General features: G+C 38.5%; 1 protein-coding gene across 11 annotated transcripts in view; it reads right to left on the bottom strand.

Annotated features, from left to right (window-relative positions):
- Positions 1–23079, bottom strand: part of DLG2 (discs large MAGUK scaffold protein 2) — a 2048212-nt gene that overhangs the window by 609888 nt on the left and 1415245 nt on the right. For all 11 annotated transcript variants that reach the window (XM_032641314.1, XM_032641323.1, XM_032641315.1 and 8 more), the window contains one exon: positions 10882–11006. In XM_032641314.1, coding sequence (XP_032497205.1) covers positions 10882–11006 — 125 coding nt within the window. The remainder of the gene's footprint in view (positions 1–10881; positions 11007–23079) is intronic.

Raw genomic sequence — 23079 nt, 5'->3', positions numbered from 1 at the left:
AACACATGTTTTCAATTCTCTTTGGGTATATACTTAGGAGCAGAATTGTTCATGCAATAACTCTTTTAACTTTTGAGAAACTGCCAGACTGTTTTCCAAAGTGGCTGCACCATTCTACCTTCTCACCAGCAGTGCACGGCAGGTGATGATTTCTCCACATCTTGGCTAACATTTGTTATTATCTATCTTTTTGATTATAGCCATCCTACTGGGTGTGAAGTAGTATCGTTTTGTAGTTTCGATTTGCAGTTCCCTAATAAATAATATTGAACATCTTTTTATGCACTACTGGCCATTTCTATATCTTCTTTAAAGAAATATTTATTCAAATATGTGGTAGGCTGAATAATGTCCTCTTAAAAAGTCCAAGTCCTCATTTCTGACCTGTGAATATGTTTTAAGCCAAAGAGACTTCACAGATGTGGTTAAATTAAGAATTTTGAGATAGGGAGATTATCCTAAATTATGTGGATGAGTTAAATATAATCACAGGGGTTTAAAGAAGGAGGCAGTCGAGTTATAGTCAGAGGAGAGATCTGACAGAAGCAAAGGTTGAACTGATGCTCTCTGAAGATGGAAAAGAAGGTTATGAGTCAAGGAATTCAGGTGGCCTCAAGAAGCTGGGAAAAGGCAAGGAAATAGATTGTCCCATAGATTCTCTGGAGCTGCCCTATGAACATCTTGAGTTTATTTCAATGAGTCTGATTTTGGATTCCTGACATCCAGAACTACAAGATAATAAATTTGTGTTATTTTAAGCCACCAAGCTTTTTACAATGTGTTACAGTATCAATAGGAAATGACTGCAAGTCCTTTGCCAATTTTTTAATTAGGTTGTCTTTTTATTGTTGAGCTGTAAAAGTTCTTTACATATTCTGAACACAAGTCCCTTATCAGATATATTATTGCAAATATTTTCTCCCATTCTGGGGGTTGTTTTCTAACTTCCTTAATGGTGGCCTTTGAAGCAGAAAAGCTTTTAATTTTGATGAAGTCTAATTTATCTGTTTTTTTTTTTGTTTTTTTTTTTTTTTTTCAGTACGCGGGCCTCTCACTGTTGTGGCCTCTCCCGTTGCGGAGCACGGGCTCCGGACGCGCAGGCTCAGTGGCCATGGCTCACGGGCCCAGCCGCTCCATGGCATGTGGGACCTTCCCGGACCGGGGCACGAACCCGTGTCCCCTGCATCGGCAGGCGGACTCTCAACCACTGCGCCACCAGGGAAGCCCCCTGTTGTTGCTTTTAATGTTATGATAAGAAAGCACTGCTTAATCCAAGGTCATGAAGAATTACTCCTATATTTTCTTCTAAGAGTTTATAAGTGTAGCTCTTACATTTAGGTCTATGATTCATATTTAGTTAATTTTTGTGTATGGTATGAGGTAAAGCCCAACTTAATTCTTTTGAGTGTGGATATTCAGGAATCTTGGCACAATTTGTTAAAAAAGAGGGGGCATGTTTGCTAAAAAGCTATTTCATTTAACCCATAGAGAGATTTATTTTATTAGATTATGTAACAGTTGACGAAAACCAGAAAACTGTTGGATATGCCTTTCTAGCTGTGAAAGACTGCACTTGTATACTTGGCATACTACCAGATATGTAGCTGAAATTATTCTTCTTGTTTAGAAATTTTCCTGTGTAGTTCTAAATTGTCGAGGACTTGTTATTACCAGTCACTATGGGACTACTTGCTAATTGATTTTTTTCTTGTCTAAACAGGTTGTCAGCCTATTTAGGGCTGATAATTTTTTTTATTTTGGGCTGATAATATTGATAGAGGAAATCAAAGGACAGAGGACTGTTCCATCGTACCCCTTTTCATTCTGTGGGCAGAGATGGAAGGAAATAATCTATGAGTCCACTGAGATCCCAATCATACTTTTTTTCTAAGGAGAGTGCTGGTATAATTTGCACTGCATAATGAAATCTCCCTTCTCATGAAAATGTTCTTGTTCAGGGCAATGGTTGGGCTTTTGTGCTGCTTTTGCCTCAAAACGATAATGAGAGAAAAGTTCACACGGCTTTGAAGACATTGAGAGTCTTTGCCTTTGAATGAAAAGTTTAGCATTATTGTAGTCATTTGGTGCAAGAGTCACACATTTGGTGGAAGTTGACATGTTGGACTTGGTAACTCAAGGTTTTTGTTTCCCACCATCCAAACTAATGCAAGTTCAATGTGGAGAGGTATTCTATGGAGTTAGCAATCTCTTATGCTGTTTCACTTACTGGAAATCTCTTATTTCCTTAAACAGTCTGAAAGTGAGTCTTGGGAGTAAGTTTCAGACTGTGATGCTTGAAAGTTGCTCCCCTTCCACTGCTCAGTGCTTCTCACTGGCACAGAAAAAATTTTAATTTAGGTTTGCCTTCTCCATTTCTAAGTTATATGATGTCTTCACCTTCTGATGATCACCAGTGTTTCTTCTTCTTCTTCTTCCTTTTCCTTTTTCTCCCTCTGTTCTTCCCCTTTGCCTCTCTTTTCCTCATGTTATTATTTAAAAATTACTAGTGAGTTAATGGGTATGAATTAATGAAAAATCAAAATGATGAACTGCCGTATGACAGCCAAAGGATGATGCTGTAATTTATACACAGAGGTCGTGTTCTTGAAACATTGGTCCTTTACCTCTCGACTTCAGTCAGTATAGTCAAGCCTCAGTATGAACAATAGCATTCTTATTTGAAATCAACATATATGGCTTTTATAAGGACGAAGCCAACCTTACTTGTAAACAGACACAGAAGGAACAAATGAAGTAATGAACTTAAAGAAAACTTGTTTTTTGGGTTTTTTTTCCATCTTGTCTGGGAGTAGAAACGATTGTGCTGTGGGCTAAGAGATTAAATTGTGTCACTTGTCAGGAAATTGGCAAGTGGCCATCTCTTCTGCCTGCCACTACATGCTGCTTTTGTGCTGTGGATGGGTTTAATAAATGCACTGTTGTGTAAAATGTCATTGCTGCTTTGTCAAGCGGAGGCTGTCATGGGATAGCTCTTCCCCAGAATGACAGATCAATATTGGTCCTCAGCAATCCTGAGACTTGAAGCCACACACAGGGCATTTTTATGGTTCAGATACAAAAGTCAAAATAGAAACCATTCTTCAAAGCATGGACATATACCTATTTTGTTCTGGAAGAAAACCTAATGTTCTTTCAAAAACGTTCTAACTTTAAAGATAGGTAATGTTATCAAATTTTAATGACAACTTCTAGAAGAAATAATACAGATGACTTGTTACAGTTTTTTAAAAGTTCAATCTTTCTGTTAATCAAATAAATGCAAAGCAAAGCAAGGAAATATACCATTGTTTGCCTTGGTAAACAGCCTAAAATCATATGCATTCAAGCACATGAAATGCTGATGACGTATTGTAAAATAGTCCCTCCCTAACATCAGTGGTAGAAGTAAAATTTGGTACAGTCCTTCTGGAAGGAAATTTAGCAATATGTATCAAAATTGTTTAGAATGTTCATACCTTTTGGTGCGGAAGTTCTACTGCTACAAATATATCCTAAGGAATTTATGAGAGAGTCAGCAGTGTCTTCCAATAGACTGCCAGTTATTTAAAATGTGGAGAAACTGAAAACAACCTAAACTCCTAACAATGTAAACAGTACATGTATTATTAAACAGCAATTAAAATATGTATAAGGCTTTTAAAAAAATGATATGGGGAAAGGTTTATGAAATAAAGTTATGTGAAATTAAACAAATGCTAAATATTATATACAGTGTGATCTAAACTAAATGAAAATAAGTAAAATAGCAAAAAAAAATGACCAGAAATGAATGTACAAAAATGTTAATACTTATTGACTCTATTTAGTGTCAACTTGAACGTGTTGTATTTTCTTTAGTTTTTATCTACTTTTCTGAATTTTATACATATTCCGCAAAGGACAATGATCGTATCTATAAAAATATATACACAAGAAAAAGAAGTTGCACAGGAAAAGAATCACTATCCAAAGGAATTCATTTAAACCCTCATATGCTCTCTTGCCTTTTTTTTTTTTTTTTTTTTTTTTTTTTTTTTTTTGCGGTACGCGGGCCTTTCACTGTTGTGGCCTCTCCCGTTGCGGAGCACAGGCTCCGGACATGCAGGCTCAGCAGTCATGGCTCACGGGCCCAGCCGCTCCATGGCATGTGGGATCTTCCCGGACCGGGGCACGAACCCGTGTCCCCTGCGTCAGCAGGTGGACCCTCAACCGCTGCGCCACCAGGGAAGCCCTTGCCTTGCCTTTTAACTTAGTCTTCATCTCACATTTTCCTTATAGCTTCGGGCTCTCACCCTCCCCCCAGCCCAGACTAACATCCCCAGCCGTCAGATGTAACAGTGTATTTCAGCTAATCTCTGTATCTGCTGTCCCTCACCTTGAGGGACTGGTTTCTTCCCTATTTCTAACCTTGATCCACCCCTTGTTTCTGATTGCTTTTCACATCCTGCCTCCAGGTGTGTGAAGGGCCTGAGCCCAGCCATGAGGCCTGATCAGTGTTTCTGAAGATCAATCAGAGTGTGGTAGGGCTGGCAGAGACAAGCCAGTCTGCACCTCAGCCTAAGTGAATATTAGGGTCCAAAATGCCAGAGTCCATATTAGCTTTTTATTGCTCCCTGACAAGTTACCACAGCAGTTGCAGTTTAAAGCAACGCATTACAGCTTCCTGATATATATGCTCCTACTTACAATTTACCAGTAAGGGAACTGGAGCACAGAGAGCTTAAAAAGAGGTCCAAGGAAAAAAAAAAAAAAAAAAGAGGCCCAAGGTCACTTAGCTAGAAAGGAGAACTTGAAACCCATGTCCTCTACTCCAAATAGTATGTTCCTTCTCCTATATCTCTCTTCTGGGGCAAACACTGGGACTTGAGTTTAGTTTGGAGTCTGATCTAATTAAGGAGAAAGTCACCTCTCGCCTTATCTGTGTCTTAAACCTACACACTTGCTTTATATTGGGTGTGATGGAGCACATACAGGAAGACTTTTCATAATGAACTCAGAACTCCTCGAATAATGTAGATATTCATGTTTTGTTGCTCCTTACAAAATTACCACAAATTTAGCAGCTTAAAACAAGACCTAGGGACTCCCCTGGTGGTGCAGTGGTTGAGCGTCCGCCTGCCAATGCAGGGGACACGGGTTCGAGCCCCGGTCCGGGAGGATCCCACACGCCGCGGAGCAACTAAGCCCGTGCACCACAACTACCGAGCCTGTGCTCTGGAGCCTGCGAGCCACAACTACTGAAGCCCACGCACTGCAACGAAGAGTGGCCCCTGCTCACCGCAACTAGAGAGAGCTCGCACGCAGCAATGAAGACCCAACACAGCCAAAAGTAAATAATAAATAAAATAAATAAATTAAAAAACAGCCAAAAATAAATAAAATAAATTTTTTAAAAAACCCCAAAAACCAAAAACAAGACCTATTTATTAGCTCACTATCTGTATAAGTCAGAAGTCTGACACAGTGTGGCTGGAATCTCTGCTGAGGTTCTCACAAGGCTGAAATCCAAGTGTCAACCAACTACATTCTCATCTGGAGCTGTGGGTCTTCTTCCCAGCCTATAAGGTTGTGGTAAGACACAGGTCCTTGCAGTTGTGAGATGGAGGTCCCTGCTTCCTTGTTAGCTATCAGCCAGAGGCCTCTGTGTGCTCCTAGAGTCCAACCTTGTACTTTCTCACATGGCCTCCTCCATCTTCAAACCAGGAACAGTGCCGAGTACTTCCCAGATTTTGAATCTCTTTGACTTCCTCTTCCGCCACCAGCCAGAGAAAGCTCTCTACTTTTAGGGCTCATGTGATTAGATCAGGCTCACCTGAATATTCTCCCTATCTTGGGTCAACTATGCCATGCACTATAACAAAATCACAGGAGTGAGAGCTCATTAAAGTCACAGGTTCTATGGATTAGGGCGTGGAAACATGAGGTGTGGCATTTTTAGAATACTGCTTACCACAATGTGTCTTTTAAATGTCATTCTTTTTCCCCCTGCAGTGTAACTTAGAACATAAATACATGGACATTAGACGCAGATTGCCTATGTTCAAAGTCTGCCCTAACATTTACTAGCCGTACAATCTTGCTAAGTTACTTAACCTCTTATCTCAGTTCCTTGATTTTCTTACGTGAAAAGAGGGAGTAATAAAAGTATAGGTCTCGTCAAGTTGTTATACACTTTAAATGAGTTAATGTGTCAGGAAAGTAGTTGGCACACTGAAGTACTATGTTGTCCTTGCTATTATTATTATTGACCTGATTATTATATATCCACTGCAAAGTCCAGATTACTACTCTCCTTGGAGTAGACCCAACACCTCACCTTTCTGGGCCTCAGCTTCTCTTTCAATTTTAATATTATTTAACTGTCAAAAGTATAATTTATAATGTGACGGATACATCAGAAAAATTTTTACAAGTTCCTAACTCACAGCACCAAAGAATTTGTCAAGTTAAAAAAAAACAAAACAAAACTATGTTTAGTTTGTGGGCTTAGTTTTTAAGTAAGGGAAACATAGCAGATTCAGTTGACTGTATTATAAACTTGAGAATAGAAACACAGAACCTTTTTTAGTACCATACCTGTTTCTAAATGGGTTTTAATTTCATGTTATGATCAAGAGAATAGGGCATGTGAAAAGATAGGAACAGGAAGCTTAGGGAAGGCCCTAGAGGATGAACGGGAACTGAAAGAAAGGTGGAAGGGATGAGAGGAGAGAAAAAGAAGAAGGAATGGAAGCAATAGGAGAGGAAAGACCACTGAGAGGTAGAGAGGGCTGGTAAAAAGAAGGGGGAAACATTACTAAAATTTACTGAGCATGTACTATATTCTTGGCATAGCTAGGGACTTAGGTTATCTCACTGAATCCTCAGAAAAGGTATAATTGTCATCACTTTATAGATAAGAAAACAGCAACCAAAAGAGTTTAATCTTTCCAAAATCAACTATGTTAGTATACGGGCATCAGAACCTACATCTTTCCAGAGTTCACTGTTATTTGCTGATTCCATGTTCACAAGGACTAATGGTGAAATAGAAAGCACTCCTCACACATTGTTAGTCCAGCTTCAAAGAGTGTTCCCGTTACACAGAGAAAAGACTTAGGTGGGCTTAGGTGTTACTGCCACTTAACACTACCTTAGATCATTAATTACTTGAGTCAAGACATTTGGAGTCTAAGGGTCCGAAAGGATATATGCACCCCAATGTTCATTGCAGCACTGTTTACAATAGCCAAGACATGGAAGCAACCTAAATGTCCATCGACAGAGGAATGGATAAAGAAGATGTGGCACATATATACAATGCACTATTACTCAGACACTAAAAAGAATGAAATATAATGCTTGCAGCAACATGGACGGACCTAGAGATTGTCATACTGAGTGATGCAAGTCAGATAGAGAAAGAGAAATATCGTATGGCATTGTATGGTATCGCTTATATGTGGAATCGAAAAAGAAATGATACAAATGAACTTATTTACAAAACAGAAACAGACTCACAGACTTAGAGAACGAACTTACGGTTAACAGGTGGGAAGGGTCAGGAGAACGGATATTTAGGGAGTTTGGGATTGACATGTACACACTGCTATGTTTAAAATGGATAACCAACAAGGGCCTACTGTATGGCACAGGGAACTCTGCTCAATATTTTGTAACAACCTAAATGGGAAAGAATTTGAAAAAGAATAAATACATGTACATGTATAACTGAATCACTTTGAGGTCCACCTGAAACTATCACAGCATTGCTAATCAACTATACTCCAATATAAAATAAAAAGTTAAAAAAAAAGACATTTGGAGTCTAGTTAAAACAGACCTCCCAAATGACTTATGCCTCAGGATAAATCACTCGTCTGAGCCTCAGCTTTCCCATCTGTAAAAAGTAGGCTTTGAACCAGATAAATTGCTAAATTCTGAAATCTATCTTAATGTCACGCTGCCAGATTTTTGACTGAGTGTTATTCTTGAACTCCTAGATGTCCCCAAACCATTCAAGTTCATGGCAGGAAGGAGTAGGGTGGGAAACAGTCTCAGTGGTAGTAGCAAGGATCTATCACAAAGAACTGGAGACCCACACCAGAGCTGTCTTCGCATAGGCACAAGGCTGTGATGCGGACTGGGGAGTTGGTATAGGGTTGCTCCTGTTAGGACCACTGTTCAGAGCTTTTCAGGTCATTCACTGCACAACCTCACCAGGCAAAATTCACATATACAGTCACAGGCCACGGCCCTGGCTCCAGGAAGCCAGAACGAAGACCAGTGGGTAGAGTTCATAATAAAAACAACTGTGGCTCAGTAGAAAAACAGCAAACTTTGTAATTGCTCAGAGTTGCGCATTACCATTGTGAAAAACTTTATCTTTGGGAATTTTCAGGCCAGGACCACATGAGGTAGGGGTTTCTCCTATTGAATTAGAGTTTAGAGAGTACTTAAGCGATATACAGGACTCGATTTTGGAATGTATTCAAAGTTAGATGGGTGATCTTCTTAAAATGTTTAATTCTTAATTCCCTGAGTCCGTATTATTATGGCCATAATAACTGTACCTGACTCATATGGCTGTGGTAAGTGTATAGAAGACTGTGTGTCTGTGTGTACCTACATCTCTATTTATATTATCAACCTATCTGTCAATCAATCTATGTATCCATCCATCCAACCATCCACCCACCTACCAACCTATCTACCTACCTATCTATCTTAGCCCAATGCTCCACTCATGATGGAATCTCAATGAATGTTAGCTGTCATTATGATTATTCTCTTTACAACTATTGAATGACGCTCCCAACACAGCAGAACTTCCTTTTATCTCCGTAGGCATGAGCAAAAGAGTGGTGGTACTCTAAGAGATGCCATTTTTCATTCTTAATTGTAGAATAAGCACATAACATGAAGTTTGTTTTATCTGAAGCTTAGGGCCAAAGTTTGGCTGAGGCGAAAGTTCCCCTACTTCTAGGTAAAGAGTGGTATGAAATAATGATTGTGGCCCACTTTTCTGAAGTTTCCTTTAACAACTTTATTTCTAAACTTTTAAAATGGAGCTTCTCCAGGGTCCAGTATTAGCAATCACTATCCCCACCATGAGTCCTAGAATTACACAGCATCTAGTTCTAATCTCTCACTCTGCAGCATGGACATTCCCTCACCCAGAAATTAATTTAGTCAATTCAGCCTGAAAATTCTATTCAAAAAGCATGTGTTTCCTGCAGGAACGTGACTTATTTCTTTTCTTGTTGATAGGGGATACCGATGTACCTGGAAAAAAAGCGTGGTTTTCCTCCACAAGCGGCAAAGATGCAGCTGTCAAAAGTAATCACTGCATCAGAACAGTTGGATAGGGAAAAAGTGTCCTTGGCTCTTTTATAAAAAACCAGTAAGCTAGCTTCTTTATGCTTAAAAAAGCAGACTGAGGAAGGGCTACAAAGCTTACATTTCTGCCACTTAGGTCACAGTTTTCAGTGCGGCTCCATGCAAGCTAAAACCATTCTTACCTACAGGCCTTGGCCTGTGCTACCCTCTCTCCCCACTCATTAATTTACCCTCCTTTCTCTTCTCATTTTATTCACTCATTCATTCATTCATTCAAAAACTCTCTCATTCATTCAGCAAGAATTTATGGATTCACATCTATAATATAACTGCTTGGCCTGAGGAGATTTACAATCTAGTAGAGGTGCTAAAATAACATTGGGACATGCTTTTCTCCCCAAGGAAATCTCTCCTAATTGTTCAATCTACAATTCCTTTAGCTAGTGTTTTATTTATTTATTTATTTTTGGCTATGTTGGGTCTTTGTTGCTGCGCGCGGGCTTTCTCTAGTTGCGGAGAGGGGGGGCTACTCTCCATTGCGGTGCATGGACTTATTGTGGTGGCTTCTCTTGTTGTGGAGCACGGACTCTAGGTGCGCGGGCTTCAGTAGTTGTGGCACGTGGGCTCAGTAGTTGTGGCTTGCAGGCTCTAGAGCACAGGCTCAGCAGTTGTGGCGCACGCGCTTAGTTGCTCCGCGGCACGTGGGATCTTCCCGGTCGAGGGCTCAAACCTGTGTCCCCTGTGTTGGCAGGCAGATTCTCAACCACTGCGCCACCAGGGAAGCCCCTAGCTACTGTTTTGAGCTCTGATAGAATTTTATATTATTTACCAAGAGCCCCATGTGGGTGACTCTTTTATTTTGTCAAATAATCTTTATTTCTTTAAAGAGAGGGTCCCTGGCTCAAGCCACCACTATTCTATCCTGAGCAAGATCTGGCTCCACTCCAGCTACAGAACCTCACCTGGTGTTTTTCATCCAAGACACGTGATTTCCTTCTTTCCTGGGACCACTTGCTTCTTCTCCCTCTGTGCTCTCATTCAGGTTTGTGGGGTTAATAAGTTATTTTTTTCAGACTCAGACTGGAATCTTCTTACAGAATAGCTTTTCAGACTCTTTCCATCCAAACTCCTACAGAAAGCCCTTATAAATGGTTGCCAAATCCATGAACACACACACGGTGCATGACATGGAATTTCTCTGCTAACACTACAACAGTTACAATATATTGTTCTCTACACATTTTATTACTTGCTCATCAGCTCATAGCATTCTTCTTTCCAATCAGACTGAAGGCCTCATGGAACAGAAGATACATCTGTATCCCTTCCTCACACTGCCTGGCTCAATGTTGAATGTGGTAGCCATCAACAAACACAAATTAAATACTAGCTGAAATTCAATAAGTAATAAGAGATCTGGAAAGTCATTACAGAAGGCTTGCTTTGACAGTCTTCTCTTTCAAGTACAGAACTTTTGGAGAATTATTACTCTCCAAAGGCACAAGTACGTCTCATTGATGTGGCAGATTTACTTTCAAATAATTCTAACATTTCAGATCTTACCTGAGTCTGCCATCCTCTGCTGCAGCACCTCCAGGTATAATCTTCGTAATAAATATGCCAGGGTCATCTCCAATGTGGGGATTATCTGTCCCTCCAGCAATACTGAATCCCAGGCCAGAATTCCCCTGTAGAAACAATAAGCAGACATTAAATGATGTGGCTGTCACCTAAACCTAGTTCCCCTTGTACTCTGCGTTATCATCTTACTACTCAAATGGAAATCAGGTGATAACAGCCTTGCATGCAAAGCTATAAAGTGCACTGTCAGCAGACAAAGGAAGGTCAGGAACAATACTCAGGTTTGTCCCTGCATCGCAACAATCATTATGAAGTAGGAAATAAAAATCATTATGAAGTAGGAAATAAAAGCTTACAAACTGTGTAACATGAGAAAATGTAAAAAATCATTAGTGTCCATTGTAAAAATTATACACACATACGAAAAAGAATGGAAGGAAATGAGTCACGTGAAAAAACATTTGATTTGATAGAGTAGTGAAATTTAGGTGTTTTCATTCTGCTATTTCTGGTATTGTTGCTCTAATACTATTTATCCAGCAAAGAAGCGTGTTTTCCTATTAATAAGGAACTTTGACTTCAGAAGGCAGGGACCCCTTCTAGAGTCATAGCAAATGGGAGACACTTTTCAGTAATAAACAGGTTTTAATTTGCTGTAGATACAGACAAGGAATGCATTATTGTGGCAGCATGTAAATTTGAATAGTTTATACTCTAATATAGCTTTCATACTTACTCCTGTAGACTATAGTAATTGACATCCAATGTACATATAGCCCTCTAAAACTTGTATGTAATACATAATTAAATATCTCTCCCAAATTCACAAACCGTCTTATTTTTTATTTTTATATGCTTTTTAAACCTCCATCTCCATGGCTACGTTATGTTTTCATACTATATTCTATTTTTTTTCTAATTCACAGTATATTTTAAGCCATTTCCATACAGCTAGATAGTCTTTATAATTATCCATTTAAATGACTAAATAATATTTCACTCAGGTCATTTGTTTAACCAGTCCCTTGTCACTGGATATTTAATTTCTCTATATACTCTTACAACAAATATAGCTTACTAAATTTATGATCATTTGATTAAATTTTGTTCTTGGGTAAAAAGAGATGAGGAATAAGAATTTAGTAGTTAATCCAGAAAAATTAATTAGGGCACTCAGTCAGAAAAGTTCAATGTTAAGATAAGATCAAGTATAACTTGACAGTTATACCACCACTGCAAATGTCAAGGTAATGCTTAGCAACTTTTATTGACTGAATTAATAAAACTGAATTTAAGAGGGTTGTTTTCACAATTATACGTTGAAGTTAATAATTCAACCACAGCCACTAAAATCTCGTCTTTGTACTTCTGACTTCTCTCTAATTCTGTTTTCTTTGAAAAATTCCAGTGTTCTTTGAACAGAGATATTACTTAGCAGTAGTCAAATAATTTACTTAATATTTATTAAACACCAGCTTTGTGCCTGGCACTGGACTAAGCCCTGGAGCTACAGCGGTGAATCTTTCAGTTTATGAGTCATACGAAAGGCAAGTGCAGAGTATAAGAGTGGCAAACAGGAAAGCCACACATAGGGACTCTTCCTGAAGGTGAAGAGCACTTAGTTACTTTTAAGTGGGTCAGGGTGGGAGTTGGAGAGGAGGACAGAATGTTCCAGGCAGAGGGAAGAACATATGTAAAATCCCTTGAAGTAAGAACGGGTATGCCAGGTCCAAGAAACAGACGATGAGGCTAGAATGAAGAAAGCAAGAAGGAAAATTGGATGAGATGTGCCTTGATCATTAGGTTCTTCAGAGAAGAATGTATGTGAATCCATTTTTGGTTTTAATTACCTATTGACACCAGATGACTGCATTGGTGTTATATGAATATCTTCTACATGACTGTCTTGAAGCTAAGGCTTTAGGGATTAAGACCAGGTGATTTCTGCCTTCATGGAATTCAAGGCAGAGCAGAAAAGACAGTGATAGTTTGGTGTCTGGTGATCAGTACATTTTCACTGTATAACCTCAGCCACAGTGTCAGGTCTATAGCCACCAAGACAGTATTTAGGTGACTTATGAGGCAGTAGAAACTTATAGAATAAGATCTTGGGTTTTAGAAGGAAATGATGGGAACGTGAGTATTTTCAATGTAATTTGGGTTAGCTCCAAAAAACATCAACTAGAGTATACTGGTCTTACGAGAGCTGACACCTCAGGGATAACAATTTCTTCGTTAATAGGGGTAGGGAAGGAGGCAAGCAGAGATTGGGAGATATTCCAATGATTTCTCCTGATAATATCAAAATTTTTGGAAAGGGCACTGAATACTTTGTCATTTGAGAAAAATATTCATGATCTAGCTCTTAACCCTGTCTCATTTCTAGCTTCATACTTTAGCCCCCAGGAACACTGAACTGAACTGTCTTTTTCCTGCACGGTACACATGATAGCTCATCTCTTGGCCTTTACTCATGCTGCGTTCTCTACAAGAAATCTCCGACCTCCCCCTTGATAGTTTAGATGGCATCTGCTCCAGGAAATATTAAATGACCACCACAACTCCTCTTCATTGGGTAAGTCACTCCTCTTTTGAGTTTTTGTAAATTTCTCTGCCTAGCTATGTCATATACTGTGTTATTTTGACGTTATATATTTATGAGTCTATCTTTCCTTCAAACTTATAGTAGGCAGGAACTATACAATATTCATCTTTGTTTCTTGGTGCCTTGCGTGGCACATAGTATTGTTCATTAAATATTTGACGAATGAATGAACAGACCAATTTATTGAGAATATTCAAGTTATAAAGGGAAGACTCAGAAAGGACACAACAAAAGTCCACAATGTGTTAAGGAATATAATACAGAAGTAGAAGCCATTTTGTTCTTTGTGGCTCCAAGATGAAAAATGGAAAGCCCAGAAATTCAAATTGTGGCTTAGCTGAAGGATGAATGATGAGACAAGAGCTGTTCAAATTGGGAATAGGCTGCTTTGCAAGGGAGGGAGGATCCTTCACTCAATGGGCAGCTGGCTAGACACTGAACATGAGGGATCCAAACATCTACTGAGAGGTTAAACTGGATGACTTCAAAGGATTCTTCTGGATCTCTGGCTAGATTTGCAGGAAAACGGTTCTTGCCAGCAAGAAAAAAGGGAATGCTATACGAAACTTTAGAGGGGGATGTAGGTCACTGCACTGCTGTATTTTTTAAAACTTATTGTATGAATTCACAGACCTTTGAAGCAACAGCTTTGATGACAACCTAGCAGTATGTAACCATCGTTCTTAGAATTGACTCTCATATGGAGAATATGGTGGCTCTGGTATTTACTAACATACATGCCCCTGCCCTCAAATCCACTCTGAGGAAAGGAATGAATGAAAAAGGAATGGATGAATCAGAGAATCCACAATAAAAAGAGGTAGGTAGAAGTCTCTGGCAGTCCAGTGGTTAGGACTTGGTGCTTTCACTGCCAGGGGCCAAGGTTCAAACCCTGGTTGCGGAACTAAGATCCTGAAAAAAAAAAAGAAAAAGAAAAAAGAGGTAGGTAGAGACAGAGTATAACTGGACCTGTGTTTCCAGTCCCATAGATTCCCAAAAGCTTTTGTATTTCAGTTAAAACCAGTCTGCAAGTTGGGCCTATCCAGTCGCCATGGTTCCTTAGAAGAGGCTCATCTGAATTCAGCTAAGGAAATTATTTAAAGTGCTTTCCCTTCTTCCCCTTATTATTCTCTCCCAGCCGTCCCTTTCAGGCCTTTGCTACCAGCAGCAGCATTCAGTGGAGAGGGAGGGATTAAAAAGCAGCAGTGAAATTACTGCCTGCTGTTCTCCATGGTTGAATCTCTCCAGTCCTCTGACAACTATCCCAGAGCCAGCCAGCCACAAGGGCAGACCCCAGAACCTCTCTCTCTGAGCACCCATCTTTCCATGTGAACAGGCAGACCCCTGGCTGACACCCTTAGATCCTAAAAATTGTGACTAATTAACTGAGTGTTGGTACCTGACACAGTCAATGGAAACTGCAAGGTGCCATGCTGGTGAGGGCAGCCTCTGTATAGAGCTCCAGGTGGGATGCTGTTTCCTTGTTGGGCAGATTCCATGCCTGAGAATGTGGCTGGCAGGGACCATTCTTTCTCCTGGTTCCCAATCCTCCACATTGGCTGACTCTCCCCCAGGAGCACAAGCCTATTGTCTAGCCAAGTTGTACTTTCTCCTTCATGTACTACACTCTATCTCCTCTCAGAAAGAAAAAAATAATTAGCAAAAAGAAAAGACAATTTACCACTTAATTGATGGTTGCAAATATAAATACTATATCTTCAGAAGCTCCTCTTTCATTAAAAAATTATTCTCCAACAGAAAATTACCCCCAAAATGGGGTTGTAAAAAAGAAGAGGAAAATAAAGTGATATCATAATCACATATATTTATAGAATGTCCTACTGACAAAGAAATTCTTTGACTGTCAGAAATTCCTACTTTAAAATTCAATTCTAGGAATTTATCTGGTAATTCAATTCTAGGAATTTATCCTAAAGAAATAACCAGAGATGTGTACAATGATTTATGTTCAAAGCTTTGTGGCAGTATCATGCTTCTTCTAAAAACAAAACAAAACAGAAAACAACTCGTAACTGGAAACATCCAAACAATGGAGAAATGGTTAAAAGTACTGTGGTATGTCTATTTGAATGTGGGAACATTTTGGAGCCATTAAAACTGTAGTGATATTTAATGACAATAGAAAATGTTCATTATACAAATGTGAGAGGAATAAAAAGTGTATGAAATGTTAATTAAAGTGTGATCACCACTAAAATATTAAAAATGACTTGTTTTTAGTAAGAACATTATTACTTACTAATTAGTAATAGTAAAACTATAATAATTACTATTATTATAATATTAAGTAATAATTCAAACTACCTAAAAGGGAGACTTTTTTTAAGTTATAAAGTTCTTAGTAAAATACTAAAAATGTCCTCAAGGGAACTAACGTTTAGTGCATTTTTCTTTTTATGCTAAACACTGAGCTAGGCTTCTTACAATCCTCTACCTGGTAGACAGTATTTTCCCCTTTTTGTATATTAACAAACAAAACACAAAAACAAATAAAAAGAAAAGAAAAACCCTGAGGCTGAGAAGAGTGAAGTAACTTACATAAAGACAGAAAGTAAGTAAATAGTGGAATTCAGATTCAAACAGGATTTTTTAGGCTCCAAATACTAATTTCTTCCCTGTTACATCATACTGCCTCTTCTGGGTTAAACAAATAATTTGATGGTAAGGAAATAATAAAAACAATAGCAATAATAAACCATTAAACTTTGTTTTTGAAAAGAGTCTAAACCACTCCTATCAGTATCATAAAAATATTCAAAAAATTTGTAATGGAAAAGCACGTTACTTGGACCATTCAGACCTGGGTCTGAGTACCAGCTTTGCCCTTGCTGGATGTTTGACATTAGGTACTTTTTTTTTTTTTTGCGGTACGCGGGCGTCTCACTGTTGTGGCCTCTCCTGTTGCGGAGCACAGGCTTTGGACGCACAGGCTCAGCGGCCGTGGCGCACAGGCTTAGCCGCTCCGTGGCATGTGGGATCTTCCCGGACCGGGGCACGAACCCGTGTCCCCTGCATCGGCAGGTGGACTCTCAACCACTGCACCACCAGGGAAGCCATAGGTACCTTTCTTAACTTTGAGTCTAGTTTCCTTGTCTGTAAAATGTACGTAATAGTAACTACTTCACAGAATTGTTAGAAAGATTAAAGTAAATGACATATGTACTAGCAGAGCATAGATCCTGGCATATGGGTGATGATCAGTCAATGTTAGTTCACTTCCTTTGGTTTGACACAGCACTGTTAAAAGGGTCCTTACAAATATGAGGACAATAAAGGCAAATAGAAGTTAGACAACGTATTCTTTCATTCATACCTTCAACAAGTATTTGTTGATGAATTTTAACCTACAATTTTACTATATGTTATTTTGCTTGGTAAAGATAATTTAATTACACATTCTAAATATGGAAGAAGGGATGGTTAGGTAGGTAGTATTGAGAATTGTTAGGTAAATAAAAGCTAGATAAGGGAAGACTCAAACACTATTTTTTAAACTTTCAACACCTATGGCCTGTTTTGATACATTGAATTTTTGTATATCCTGTTACCAACCCCAAGATTTTGATGCATTCCCCTCCTTTCAGCAGGATCTATATTTTCTATTCACTCCCTGCCAAGACTGTCAAACAAGCCTATTGTCTGCATATCTGCTCCAGCAAGACATTTATTTTTATTTACTATAATTTATACTACAAAATAATATATGTTATTTTTAAGTATATAATTATACCTTAGCCTCCCATCTGTAAATTTCTGACATGCAGTGAGATTGAAAATTACTAGTGCACAGCTTGACAATTGATCAACAAATACAATAGAATGGTGACCAATATAAGTAGGTAGAATAAAGATATTTTTTAAAAAGTTAAAACAGATAATAACATATTAAAGAATTCTGTAGGCTATATGCCAGGATAAAAACATCACTTGATAGAAAGGTCTATTAGCTGGCAAATAATCTTCTAAATTTTCCTGAAAGTAATTTTATTTTAGGCAGTAAATCTAGAATGTCACAGAGAATAAAAAGATATCTTTTTCATAGTTATTACCTGTTTGTTGAAAATCATTCAAAGTCTTTCTCTCATCCATTTTCTACAACATACTGCAATATTAAAAGATGAATGGCCCCAGGCCCCCTATTAGGGTATAAACATATGAATGTAACACAGACATTCCTAACTACTGTTGCTTACGATTAACAACAACAAAAAAATTTCCCCCCTCAAATTTTCCTTTTTTTTTTTTCTTCTTAACATGCTAACAATCCATGTATCTTTGACTAAAGGTCTTAGCCCAGGAACAAGAGATGCCTGCTTTCACTCAGTTACAACTTCTAGGAGTTGCATTTAGGAGGTCCCAAAGTTTGCTTTATTAAACTGTGTTTTTCTGGAAGCTGCTGAGTAGAGGAGCCATCAGGAGATCTGCATTCGGGGACTGGTAACTGCTTAGGGGAAAGTGTTTTAAGGGGATGGTGGAGAGGAAGCAGTTTCAAAAACAGGTGGACAGAGAATGCCAGATTAAGGTAGAGCAAAAAATTTATGAGAAGGAAATGGGTGACATAATGAAGGCAGATTCTTGTTTCTGTGAAAGAGTTCTGTTCTCAGGGGGGATACATGGTAGTATCTGATGAGAAGGAGGCAGGGTAGTAGAAAGATTTTAGAGGATGGCAGTGAGGGGACTCAGCATGTCTGTGGCGTAGGGGGAAGAAGCCCATGGAAAGGGAGACTGAAGGTACAGGCGACAAGGAGAGCGCATGGGAAACAAATCCTGACAAAGGAGGAGTGAGAAGAGGGTCTAGAGTACAGATTCTCTGAGTCCTACCATAGGTACTGGTTAAATACATGTGCTATAGCCATACCAAGGAATACAACGGTATCATGAGATGAAAAGATCTTTACAGATAAAGAAAACAGAAAACAGTATAGGATTTAAACTTTGCTCTTGCTTTGTAATATATATGCATAGAAAAAATTTGGAAGTATGTTCACCGACATGTTAATATTGCTCATAGATATCAGAATTATAGACCTTTTTTTCTTTTGTCATTTTGAACAAGTCCATCATTAATTTTTCCTTATAAATTATAAACACACACACATTATATTTGTAAAACTTGTCTAGCAAAAGAACAAAGGAAACTTTGCTTTAAGATAGCATAACTCAGCCTTGGCTTGGGAGAGGGATACCTTTTCTTCTTTACCAAGTCCATTTTGTCTCACCCTTTAGATAAAATTATAGTGTTATTTTAAGGGGGAAGAAGTGATAGGGTCCTTTTAAGATAGAGGAGAAGGAAACTGAAGGAGTTCTTGACTGATGACATGTCTTTGCTCTATATATTTAGATGTCAGGACATTAGAGGGAAAAGTCTAGAATGAATGTGGAGACTTAAGTAAAGCAGTAAAGGGTTGGAATTGCAGCTGTGAGGCAAGAGAGACATGGTGGGATCGGTAGGGGTCTGGTGAGCAGCACTGAGGTGGGACATCGTCAGCGTGATTATGAGATTTTCTCCCACAGAGTTTAGTAATCTTGAACAGCAAAAAGGGAAGGTTTGATTGCCTTAGGGCTGAGGTTTGAAAAGCAAATATGGCCGACTCTCAAAGGAATGAGTATATAAATCACAAAGGATAGGAAAGGAAGAGAAGCAAGGAGGATGCTCAGAGACTGGATAGATAGACTGAGGTCATAGCAAGGTCAAATGATGGATTTATGGGGAACTGGGAACAGAAGAGAGGGTGGCAAGCTGTGGACATGATGGGATTTTAGGGTTCAAGATTTCAGAGATGGAGCAACACTCATTGATAGTCATGGGAGTGCATAAATGTCAAATCATGTGAATGTATTAAAGTGATGGGCAAGTCACAGTTGTAGCCGACACTGAAGTTTCCTTGGAAGAAAGAAAGAGACAAAATAGACAAAAGAAAAAAAAAAGGGCCAAAATTGTTTGGTGAGAGTGAGGAAAGACCCAGGGTAAAGATGAGAAAAGGACTAGGATGTGAGGCAGTGTGGCAGTTGAAAGGGTTCCAAGCAGAGGAACAAGATGAGCCAAGCCCCCGTAACATCTCCTTGAGGGTGTACGTGAAAGTTTTCTGAATACCAGACCTAGGAGTATAGGTTCCTGGAGAAACTAGGTTTTCTTCATAAGGCATGACATGATAAATGTGGCATTTTACTACAATTAATTCAAAGACTTTGTATAGGATGAATTAAGAATAGGCTTGATGGATTGAGTCAGAAAGCAAGGAGAGTAATTTGGGATCCAATATAGTGCTTGAGCTGTGAGTTCTTAAGATCTGATTTAGGACATTGTCAATGACACTCCAACTGCAAAACATTTAAGTAACATCTATCTTGTACCCTGCCATAGTATTTAACTGAACGCCACTAGAAGCTAATATATACTTCTCAACAGCTACCTCCATAGTCTCTTATCGTCTTGATCATTTTTTCAATGTAAGCTGTTAACAATGGAGTCCCTCTCTTGCATGCCCATTAAGCCTTCTATTTCCAATGACATCTCTTGTGTTTTCTGAAAACTTCCTGGCATATGAAGGATTAAAGTATATATCTGTTTAGGACAGTTTATATAGAGAAAATAAGAAAGAAGTGGGGAAGCGTATGAAATACTCAGTTACCACATCAAGGAATCTGATAGCCATCCTTGACTCCTACCTGCCTACCTGTCCCCGCATTTTATTAAACATCATGACTTGTCAATTCTCTCTCTGAAAGATCCCTCAAATCCATCCAGCTCCTCTCAATTTCAATTATCCCTGCTCGGCTTAGAACGTCATTAGTTCTCCTCATTGATCCTGTGGCTTCCGGGCCTGTGTCACTTCACTCTATCCTTCTCATGGCAGATTGTGATCAAAATAACGGATATCAAACTCAAATGACAATGAAGGCAGACAAGACATATAGGATGGCAAAATGGACCCAGGAGAGGTAAAACAACACAGCAAGAGTGTGGTTAAATGGCAACTGGTCTTCGTGTTGGGAATAAAATAGGGAAGAGGGGGGATCGAGCATATATCTCATCTAAAGGGAAGAGGTACTATTCAGCTCTTATGGATGGTGGGCACTCTAGAATGCGGGCCTAATGTTGGGAGATTGTTTTTCTCCGCTGAGGGAAGCTAGGAATCAAATTTTCTTAAGTAAAATACCAATTTTTAAATGTTGGAAAATTATTAAATTGAAATATATATAGGTTCTTAGTCAACTATGCTCCCTGAAACTGGCAGTTTGAGAGGCACATTCCATGACTGCCACACAGTGCAACATTGTGAAGACCAAAGAAAATATGTCCCCAAGCCAGAGATATGATCTAAGCATCAGTATTTTGTAACTTGCTCACTATTTGACTAAGTTGTATTTTCTTCTGTGTAGCTTTATATGCCCCTTGGTAGCATGTAAAGAAAAAATGCCTGACCCAGAGTAGATCCTCACTTTCTCCTTCATTTTCTTCTCTATATTATTTTGTGCTTGGTTCACAACTTTACTATTACACGCAGCACATTGTATTGTATTGTTTACTTGCTTATCTTCCCTGTTCTATTGTGAGCATCAATCCGAAGCATCAAAACTGAGTTATACATTTTCTGTGCCCGAATCATGTAGTACCTATGCATGAAAAGAACTGAATGCATTCTTGCATGAACTAAATTGAAGGGCTTCTTCTGCCTGAAATACTTCTTCTCTTGTTGAATTCCTGTTCAGACACCAAAATTCACCTCAAATGCTATCTGCGATGTTTTCTCCAACTGCTCAGGCATACATGATTGCCCTTTCTTCTGTGATTCCACACAATTTCATTCATAATGTGATTAAGACCACAAAGTTATTTGTATATATGTCCCTCTTCCTCTAGATTCTTAGCATCTGGAGGACAGGGGATACACTATATTTGCAATCCAATTCCTGGTAAGAGCAAATGTTCAGTAAATGTTTGCTGAGTTAAAATAAACTGAAGGTACTATATATAAAATAGATAAGCCACAAGGACCTACTGTATAGCACAGGGAACTATATTAAATATCTTGTAATAACCTATAATGGAAGAGAATGTAAAAAAAGAATATATATATATATATATATATATATATAACTGAATCACTTTGCTGTACACCTGAAACAACACTGTAAATCAACTGTATTTCAATAAAAGTTTTTTAAAAACCCTGAAGAATACTCTAAATAATTTGTATGAATGAGTTAATAAGGAAAGGTCAGGTGAAGGGGTTAAAGGGGGGTTACTTGATTTTAATATAAGAGGGCTAAAGGTTAAATCACCTAATTAATTCTATATTTATTTGAGTACCTACTATGTGCTCAACATTGTATCAAATTCTGTGAACAAAAGAAAATAAAAGACGTTGTTCTATTTCTGAAGGAGCTTAAATCTAGTTGGGGAGATGTGCCATATACATGGGAACAGGGTGGGGGGGTGGCACGACAGTTCAAATTTATCTTTGGCTCTTCCTCTCCCTAGGCCTTCTCCTCCATCATTTGCTAAGTTTTGTTCATTCTATCTATTGAATACCTCTTGTTTTCATCCTCTTATTTCTATTCCCACTTCCTCTATCCTAGCTAATTTCCTTATTTCCTATTGCCCAGGATACTGCAAAATCCCAGCGTCTGGGAATGGTCACTTTATACACCATTTCTTTTGATTCACTGTATTTCAAAAGTATAATTTTTCCCAATTTCTCTCATATCAACAATTTAGATCTTCTTCTGTATTCTATCCCAAATCTTTGAAAACCACCAACCTTTGAACAAAACAATCTTTTCACTCTCTACTGAACCATGAGGATTTTTAAAAAAGGCTGATTCCTAGAGTTTTTTTTTTTTTTTTCTTTTTCTTTTTCTGGCAGTGTACACTTGTTCTTTCTTTTTACTACTCCTTGGCAGTACTCTAGGTGCTTATTTGTTACAACCTACAACTAAAAACTTATGTCCCTTAAAAGTAACTTTCCTTTGAAGTGGTAACTTGGGAATAACTAACTGTGGCTCTGATTTAACAAGCCTTCAACCCATACCCCTATCTCTATCAATCTTGACTAGGCCAAGAGGGATGGAGATGGGCACTTGCTATAACCTATTAGGCACCACTCTCTTGGAACGGATTAAGAAACCAAGCTCCAGAGTCATTCCTGCTGTGTTCAGATCCTAGCTCTACCACTTCTTGGCTTGTGATCCTCAACAGTTCTTTTAAGTTCTCTGAAGTATAGCTTCCTCATCTGAGAAAAAGGAATAATAACAGCTTTTGTGTTGGTTATAAACTAGCAGTACTCAAAATGTCTTCAAGATCAAAAGTGTTTTCATAATAACAAGATATTATTTGTCTTTCTTACCATGTTTACCTTTGCACTGATGGTGCAAAAGCAATGGTGGGTAAAACTGTTGGTGCCTTAGAATAAAACAAGGCAGTGGTACCAAAGTGGACTGGTAATCATTGGAGTCTTTACTAAACATATATTCACAACAAAAACAAAGAAATGTCAGTTTTACTTAAGAATTATCTTTGATGAAGCAGTGAAGATTATTAATTTTATAAA

Source organism: Phocoena sinus, chromosome 8 (genome assembly GCF_008692025.1).
Source record: "Phocoena sinus isolate mPhoSin1 chromosome 8, mPhoSin1.pri, whole genome shotgun sequence".
Classification (NCBI taxonomy): Eukaryota; Metazoa; Chordata; class Mammalia; order Artiodactyla; family Phocoenidae; genus Phocoena; species Phocoena sinus.
The sequence above is the reverse complement of the archived record's forward strand: the minus strand, read 5'-3'. Positions and strand labels throughout refer to the sequence as shown.